The following is a 9,460-nucleotide window of genomic DNA, read 5'->3' as shown; positions in this document are numbered from 1 at the left end:
TTCCTTCCTTCCCTTCCTTCCCTTCCCTCCCTTCCCTTCCCTCCTCTCCTCTCCTCTCCTCTTCTCTCTTCATCTCTCCTCTCCTTTTCTCTTCTCCTCCTCCTCTTCCTTTCTCTCCCTGTTTTCCTCCATCCCGCTCTCTCTTCCTTCGCTCTGCATTCCTCTTCCTCCCCCTTCCCCTGTCTCCGCCCCCCTCCTCTACTTTTCTATATCCCTTATTCTTCATCTCCCTCCCCCGAGGAGAAAAGGTCACGTCCAGATCACAGCACTGCAACCCTCTCAATCTTCACAGATGTGAGTTCTAACATGAACCTATGGCTGTAAGCTTTGCGCTCAGACTGCAACTAAACCCTTTGAGAGTGAGAACTAGGAAAGCGGAACAGAACGTGGCTGACAGGCAGCTTGAACTGGAGACTAGGGAACTCTTCAGGTGGGGATGATGACCATCTCCCTGGCTCCCTTCCAGATTCCACAGATGGTGAGGGTGACTGGAGTCTCTGGTCTGTCTGCAGCGTCACCTGTGGAAATGGCAACCAGAAACGGACCCGTTCTTGTGGCTATGCATGCATTGCAACAGAGTCAAGGACCTGTGACCGTCCAAACTGCCCAGGTAATTGTGGGGCTATGATTACAAGTTCAAGGGGAAGTTTTTTTCATTTATAATTTAAAACTTGAAGAAATTATTTAGAAGATAACCATTTTCATCGTAAATCTTTTGAACAGATAACTGATAGACTTGGTGAATGGAAAGATTGACTTCCTAAGTCTTAAGCACAGTTGCAGTGGCTGTGACCTAAAGGGCAGAGCCATATTGTACTTATTTGACTTGAAGAAGGGATTCTGGTCAGTTTGGGACTTTGATGCGGGATTGTCATGACTTGAAAAACTCATTTGAAAACAGATACTTATATCTGATAAGGAAGCCAGCGTGAGAGAATTCTTATTCTCAGGAAAACCAAGGAGTTAGCCTTGTCAGTAACACCAGAGAGCTGCCGAAGGCTTCCCATGAAACAAACTGGTGTAACTTAGCATTTAATTGTGATCTTATACTGTAGTATCAGTGCCTTGAAAATTAAATTAATTGCTAACTTGACAAGGAATCCTATTGGGACTGAAAAATAATTCTGACTGTGGTTGACAGAGTTATAGTGGTTTGTCAAAATCTGACCTATGACCTATTTATGTAGAGACCTTCATTTTTAAAGGAATTAAGCATGAGGAGCAGAGGCAACCAAGGCCACGAGTGATCCAGAAAGCCTGAACTATGTGCCTCCTGGTCCTTTGCACAAAGCTTATTGCCCCCTTCCCTATGGTTTTACTGTGTTCCCATTGCCAGCCAGAATGCCAGCCTACAATAATATCTTGGGCCCTTTCATGAAACCACACATTCCAAATGGTTTCACCTAAAAGAAAATTTCAGAGACTGAAAATCTGATCCCCATACCTCAGACTTCCTTTCTCTACTCCTAGACATTCTATTCTCAAGCCAAGGACATTTGGACCAAAACAAAAGTGGAAACACAAAGGGGTTTCTGAGAAGGGGGAGAAAGGAGCGACTTGAATGAGGCGTACGCTGGCAAACTGTGGGGTTGAAATGTAAGAAGTGGTGGCTCCGGCTCCGTGTCAGCCCTGCAGACATCTTACTCCTCCTCATCTTCCCTGTGCTCCTTGCAATGAGCTGAGGTGGAAATCTGGCGAGTGGGTTTTGAATGGGTAGGAACCAAGCAGTGAAGAATAACATGAGCGGGAGGAAGCAACAGTCAGGAATAACATGAAGAAGAGAAGAAGACAATGAAGAAAAACAGAGAAGTAAAAAAGGTATCGAGATGAAGAGAAAGAAGATTGTCTAGGGGTGAAAGAGAAAGGGCTTGTCTAGTCATGTATGAGGCCCTAGGTTAGATTCCCTAGCACCAAGCAAAAGAAAGAGGAAGGATAGAGGAGAAAGCAAGGGGAGAAGAGGGGAAAAGAGGGAGGAGAGAAGAGAAGAGAAGAGAAGAGAAGAGAAGAGAAGAGAAGAGAAGAGAAGAGAAGAGAAGAGAAGAGAAGAGAAGAGAGGGGTGGAGAAAAAGGTTAAGATTAAGGAGTTGATGAAAAGCATGAAAAAGATAGTAACGATGAGACTGGGAGTGTTCTAAGCAATTTAGTATCAATCAAACTTCCATGACTTTTAGGTATGAGGTATGTTCTTTCATTCAATTGTCAAAACTGCCCTATGGAACAGAAATTTATTATTGTATTGTCTGGCATTTAAGGAAACTGATGCCCTAAACCAGCAAATAATAATAATAATAATAATAATAATAATAATAATAATAATAATAATAATAATAATAGAATTTGAATCCATGCTGCCTAACTTGAGAGACCACGGCCTTTGCTGTTACTCTTTCCCCTTCGCCTTGAAGGAAGGTCTCTGACTGAGCCACACCTGGACACAGAAAGAGTTCTGCTTGGAGTCATAGGAGCATCCCTGTGTTCTTTTCAGAGCTACCATATACAACCAAGCCAGCAGATTCAGATTTCTTGTCAGGGAAAAGTTCTTCTCTGCTGCCATTTCGCATGTTTCCTTTCTGGGTACCAGGACCACTGAGAACACTGCAGCTGGCATTCCTGTGGAAGCATTTTCTTCTCATCTGTCCTTGCCACCTTCAGCCTTTCCAGCCTTTCTGCTTAAAGAGGTTCCAGTTTCAATGGTCCCATTGGATCTAAATGACTACTTTCAGTCGGCTGTCCTTCTGTGTCTGGTTTTCTGATCTCTACTTTGCTGGAAGTAACTATGGAATAGGCAAGGTCTTGTAGGCTTGGTAATGATTATTCTGTGAAAGTATTTCCCCCTGGGGGCTGTTGAGATGGCTTGTGGCTCACAGCACCTGCTGCTGCTTCAGTTCCCAGTACCTATGTCAGGCAGTTCAGATCCTGTTGGGCACCCAAACATACCTAGTGTACACACACTCATACACACAAATAAAAATAAATAAATAGTTATTACAACTATGTCCCTAGGCTAACCCTTGCTTGAGGGATCTAACAAACTCAAAGTGATCTCTTGAATGACATACAGTTGTGCCCAACAGTGGAGCTAGGGTTCCCCCCAAAAGCTACCAGCCTCCACTCTTTACTCTTTCTCATGACTTAGCTCGCTGAATCTGAGTTGGATGTGGTGATTCTGAGAGGGGGTGGGAGTGGGGTGGGGTTAAGGGAGCTGAAAGGTTTGCAGCAAGCTGGGTTCAATTCCTTGGAGTAGGTAATGGGTTTCTCTGCACGTTCTTTCTGAAACATCAGTAGGAGTAGCGCCAGACAACCAACAAAGCAGGAACCGTGAGCTTCCCCTTCCTTTTCTGGGGGTGCTCTCTTTTCATTCCACTCCTGTAACTGGCTGCCTCTGTAGGGGAGAGGTGCCACTTAGTTCTCCTGAATTAGGAGAAAGGAAAACTGAGGCACACAAAGATGAAGTGTCCTGCCCAGGTCCTCACAGCTAGTCATGGCTTAAACCCAGGCCATCAGCCATTAAAGAGGAAGGTTTTGAGCACTCTGCTACCTCTGCTTTAGTTTGTCGCTCACCAGACAGCCACCCTGACAAGTGCCCCACCGCCACCCACCCCTCACCTTCAAGGCAAACGGGTGAGTCCGAGCGACTCACTACGGGCACATTTGGATCTGATTTTGCACTGTGGATAGTATCTGGAGTCTTAGTGTGTTTTATGCACTGCTACCTGCTTTTACTGTTTCCTCTGCTGGCAAGTTTCTACCCATGAGTAGCGACAGACACAAAACGGCTTTGTTCAGGTGTACTTGTTTTGTATTTGAGGGGGGTAGTGGTGAATTTTTCCATAAAACTAGAGGAAAATGAGCTCTTGTCTGTGTTTAGGAATTGAAGACACCTTCAGGACAGCAGCCACCGAAGTGAGTCTGCTTGCGGGAAGCGAGGAGTTTAATGCCACCAAGTTGTTTGAAGTTGGTAAGAATTTTCCCCCTTTTGAAAATCCAAATATTGGTTCAGTGTTTTGGAGATTCATTTTGCTTTTGCAGTGCTGTCGTTGGACACATGAAAATGTTTCATTTTTCCCTTTGACGGTCCAGTGTTCCCAACAGATTTCCTGCTCACTGAATAAACTCCAGACAAGAAAGAGCAACCACAGACAAGAAAGAGCAACCTCATCCCTCTGACACTAGGTTAGACTGAGCCATAGAATGCCCTGTGAGCAACTTGCAGAGCCTCTCGAGGAAGAGACAGGTTGAGCTCACCCTTCACCTAGCACAAATTGAACCCACTACCCAGTGAGCTCTATCCTCACCCACATCCAGTAAAACCAAGTCTCCAACAGAGAGAAAGAAGAGGAGGAAGTCTTTTCAATATTATATACTTCCCTCCTTTGCAAGAATTTTAGATGGTGGGGGCAGGGAACTTCAGTACAGTGCGTGTGTGTGTGTGTGTGTGTGTGTGTGTGTGTGTGTGTGTCCCACTTTTCTACTAGAAAGCACTGGCTCAGAAGCAGCAGCCTAAATGAACACGGCAGAAAGCACACACTCAGGTGCATATTTGCGTTACAGTGCAGCTTCATTTGCTTCTGGGTACCATTCTGTGTTGTCAAAGAGTCAGATTCCTTCTCTCCCACTTCTTTTATCCCCGAAAATTCTTTTGTAAACTCAAGTCTGCGGTATCTCACCAGACAAAATTGAGCAGGCCTAAGTCTCTTTCAGTTTCCTAGCCCAACTATTGTGAGATTTCATTTTCTCTTTCCCAGAGACCTACAGGAGACAGTCAAGGGTCTAAGTAGAATAGTCTAGAAGGCAGAGAAACACTGAAGAGCATGGTGGGAGCACCCTGATGAAAAGAAATAAGAAAGAGCTATGCCAGCAGCAGCAGTGGGCAGTAACGGGTAGGGCAGTGATGGTCCTGCCTCATCCCACCGTCACCACCTCAGCTGAAGAGGTATTGCAGCAGAAAGCTGCTGGGAGAAGGGCAGTCAGCTTTCTCTAAGTGAGCTGAGCATGCTCCAGTTGAAGGCAGTATAGCTAAGAATATTAGGATGACACAAATTGGTCCTGATGGGTGAAAATGGAGTTAGGCAGTTAGGGAGGGAGGAGGGTAGCTCTGGGAAGAGCGGGGGTGGTGAGTATGACCAAAACATATTGTACAATATTATCAAAGAACTAATAATATTTTTCTAAGAGACAGGGGCAGCAATGCCTTAACCACTGATATGAGGTGAATATCAAGCCATTAGCACTGTGCAATCAGATGGGCTGATTTTTGAAGACTGAACCCAGATCTTGTGTAGCTCAAATATACCTTAATTTTTACAATGCTTGTTAATAATTTATTTTTAAAAACAAATCCATTCAAGCATGTCTGTAAGCCAAACTCAGGACAGTTTAGAAGTTCTGTGTTAGTAGGGCCTCCATCTCACTCCCTACATCACATACACAATGAAATTACATTTATTGAACAAGAGCCTTCCGCAAACACAGTTTATTGGATTTTTTTAAAAATATTTATTTATTTATTTATTTACTAATTATGTATAAAATATTCTGTCTGTATGTATGTCTGCAGGCCAGAAGAGGGCACCAGACCTCATTACAGATGGTTGTGAGCCACCATGTGGTTGCCGGGAATTGAACTCAGGACCTTTGGAAGAGCAGGCAATGCTCTTAAACCACTGAGCCATCTCTCCAGCCCCCTGTTGGATTTATTTTTTAAACTGACTTTTTAAATGTGTGAGTTTTACATAAAATGAGAGAACAGAAGACGCGGTCTTTGGGGGCAGAGAACATCTCATGTCACATTTCACAGGCAAGCACCTTTTGCCTTTTTGTACAGGGTGAGGTATAAGACCACATCTAATGCAAGACCCCAGAACAAAGTAGACCTGTTTCAACCAGAGTCCAGACAAAAAATGAATTGAGCACATTCAGTGTAGGTAGCTGGTGAGTCTTCAGTGAAGGCCCATGTATTTGTAAAACTGAGGAGAGTGGATATAAACCAAGAAGGGAACCCCAAGATTGGCAACCTTGGAAAACCCTTACCATTCTTGATCTGATGGGAACAGGATAGGAGCAGCAGGCACAGCTCATAGAGAAAGTCACCTGACCACAGTCCCAGTTCTCCAAAGGATGCAGACAGTGTGCAGTGAGAGAGGAACAAGTAAATCATTCTAACTTGCCTCTCTTCCCTCTGTGTGGTCCATTGATGTGTCTTCCCACTGGGCAGTTCAAATAGAAACCAGGGGGTGAAAGACTTATGGCTATGGTCTACATGGATCAGGACAAGAGCACCATGGGATGAAGACATAGAAGAGCAAACAGAAAATGAGGAAACATTGGATCATCACGTGATCAAGTTACTCAAGCTAACACGACCTTGAGTTTTCTCATCTGTAGAACAGCATGAGATAGTGCATCTCACAGAGTGACTGTAGAATCTGGTGTGTTAATATCTGCCAAATTCAAGCATGCCCATCATACTGTATAAATCTGTTTTTAAAAATTAAAAGAGTCAATAAATGTCCTGAGGCAAAGGAGTTAAAGGAGTCTCCCACCTTGGAAAATATAACACCATTTTCTGGGACCTCCTGGACTTCGTTTCTGAAGGTCCTGCCCTTCCAAGGAAAGCCTATTCCATCCCAGGTACTGCCCAAGATGGAACTGTCCCACTCTGAGTGATTGGACAGACAAGAGGACATAGACACAAAAATCCTAAAACTCAGAGAAAAAAGAAGCCACCGTGCATGCCAGCTGGCCCTACTCAGAGCAATCCCCTGGCACTGAGTCTCCATCCCAAGCTCGTCAGAGAACTTCTAGTTGCATGTCCACTTAAGAACTAGAAAATAGAAGCCCCGCAGCTTTGAAATGCCTTGTCGGTGGCCACAAAGCTGCTAAGAAGGTGGGCTTTAATCACAGTCAGGTTAAATATGAGAACCTCATCTCACACCAGAGCTCTGTGGACTCCTGAGAAACGTCCCATCTCCCTCTTCCCCAGCTAACTGATAAGAGGCATGTGCCCTCCCCCAGCTGACACTATGTCCTGACCATGTGATTCCACTCATAACTGTACCAGCCTCCCAGGCATTTGACTCAAAACTGGAGTAGTTTCTCCTGCCTGACTCTCTTTACCCATAGTCTTCGAGGCCACTGAAGTCTAAAATTTCTGACTCCTCTTGCTGTCACCACCAAACATGCTTTCTTGAGCTCTTACCATTGATAAACTGTGCTGCATTCAACACTGGCTCAATTTTCTTGCTCTACAGCTAAGTTGCTACATATTTCACTGTACTCAGTGGCTTCCTCTAAACAAGCCTAAACTAAATAAAATCTCCATTGTCTGATGCCAAAGCTTTGTTCTCTTGTATCTTCTTCTCCAGCCCCAATCATCCTCTTTTTTGTGTTCTCTCTCTCTCTCTCTCTCTCTCTCTCTCTCTCTCTCTCTCTCTCTCTCTCCCTCTCTCCCTCTCTCCCTCTCTCCCTCTCCCTCCCTCTGTGTGTGTGTGTGTGTGTTCATGTGTGTGTGTCCATGAGGCCAGAGGTCAGTATCAGATGCTCTCTCTCTTAACCTTTTGAGACCAGATCTCTCACAGAATCAGGAGTTCATTATTTCAGACTAGCTAGCCTGAGGTCTCCCCATGACCCACATGTCTCTACTAACCCCCCAGTGCTGGGACTCCAAACATGTTTTGCTGCTCCCAACTTTTTTATCTGTGCTGGGGATCTGAACTTGGATAATTATGCCGAGTAACAAGTGCAGTAACCCATTCCTCCTGTCCCCCACCAGATATTTTTACTGGCAAAGTTTGGTTTTTACAACTAATGCTTAGCAGAAGGCCCTCCCCACCTCCTGCCATCTCTGTCACTGAAGCTTGTATCAATTTGAGTTCTGCAAGTAGCACATACCAGATGGGAATGACAGTCTGACACCTAGGGAAGGAGAAAAGGAGAACCAGGAAGGAAAAAAAAAATGAACAGGGGCCGCCAAGGGAGGAGCCAGACAGCAATGCTTCCTCCATGTTTGCTCATTGACCTCCAAGGCAAGGATGAGCTGGATGATGGGAGGTGGACAGCAAAGTCAACACAGCAGGCTCTCTTCTCGGAGCTCTGAAGAGGAAGTCTGGCCACTGCTAGTCCTACATCATGCTCACGATCAGCAGGATGTAACAGGCACCCAAAACTATTCCTGACTTACCCTACTAGAAATAACATAGATCAGTTTTGAAATGTTTTGGTTTTGTTTTTTTTTTTGTTTTGTTTTTTGTTTTTTAGACAAGGGCACCAAGTATTGTGGTACATGCCTGTCATCCCAGCATTTAGAGGATGAAGTGAGTTCCAGGCCAGTCTGGGACACACAATGAGACTGTCTCAAAAACAACAACAGAAGAATGTCTAGGTTTAGGTAAACAGGTTTCCTCTTAGGGAGAAGTAAATAAAGCATGAAAGAGCCATGATGTGTTCAGCTTTCCGTCACTGTGGGGGGGGGGAAAAGTACTTGAAAGAGAAAACAACTTAAAAGCAAGAAAGATTTATTTTGGCTTCTAGTTTCAATGCGTGGTGTTTGGACCGTTGTCTTTGGGTCTGTGGCAAAGCAGAACATCATGGTGAACAGTAATTGGGCAGGCTGTTTACCTCATGGCAACAGGGAAGAAAAAGATTTTGTGATATTTTATTTGTGTTTTAATAAATAAAGCTTGCCTGAAGATCAGAATGCAAAGCTAGCCACACTAGTCAGCCATACAGGCCAGGCAGCGGTGGCACACACCTTTAATCCCAGCAGCCAAACTAGTTAGCCATAGAGGCCAGGTGGTGGTGGTGCATACCTTTAATCCCAGCACTAGAGAGGAATATAAGGCTGGATGAGACAGGAATTCACTCTCTTTTCATTTGGAAGATTTTGTAGTGGTAACAGCTCTCTGGTGGTTAGGTTCTTTGCGTCTCTGATCTTTCAGCTTGAGCCCCAATATCTGTCTCTGGGTTTTTATTAGTTATGCTACAAAAAGAAGAGAGGATGAAAAGGACTGTCCCCCCAAGATGCCTTTCAGTGGCACACACACTGTTAACTCCCATAAGCTCCACTACTTTCCAGTAGTGCCATAGACTGAGGACCAAGCCGTCAATACATGAGCTTTTGATAGCTCCCAAACAATAGCAGTGGGAAGTGGGATGGATATGTGGCAAAGTGAATGGCAGATTAAAGGATTTTATCCTGTCACCAACCAACCTCCTTCCAGTAGGGATCCTGATGGGGAAAACCTGTGTGCCAGCTCAGCCGAGTGAAGGCTAAAGTCCAGGGGTTTGAAGAAAGGAAAGAGGTTTAGTAATATTTGATTAAGGTGCTTTCTGTTCCGATCAGTCAGTGAGGGCAAGGAGTTAGACTAATCACAAAGAAAGAAAGAAAGAAAGAAAGAAAGAAAGAAAGAAAGAAAGAAAGAAAGAAAGGAAGGAAGGAAGGAAGGAAGGAAGGAAGGAAGGA

The 9,460-nt window shown here is 44.6% G+C and overlaps 1 protein-coding gene across 2 annotated transcripts in view; it reads left to right on the top strand.

Annotated features, from left to right (window-relative positions):
* The window catches only part of Ism1 (isthmin 1), a 76,339-nt gene that overhangs the window by 63,290 nt on the left and 3,589 nt on the right, over window positions 1–9,460 (top strand). For both annotated transcript variants that reach the window (XM_026788438.1, XM_005365532.3), the window contains 2 exons: window positions 467–610; window positions 3,869–3,958. In XM_026788438.1, coding sequence (XP_026644239.1) covers window positions 467–610; window positions 3,869–3,958 — 234 coding nt within the window. The remainder of the gene's footprint in view (window positions 1–466; window positions 611–3,868; window positions 3,959–9,460) is intronic.

The sequence above is a fragment of the Microtus ochrogaster genome, unplaced genomic scaffold (genome assembly GCF_000317375.1).
Source record: "Microtus ochrogaster isolate Prairie Vole_2 unplaced genomic scaffold, MicOch1.0 UNK3, whole genome shotgun sequence".
NCBI lineage: Eukaryota > Metazoa > Chordata > Mammalia > Rodentia > Cricetidae > Microtus > Microtus ochrogaster.
This window is presented reverse-complemented; position numbering and strand designations above follow the sequence as displayed.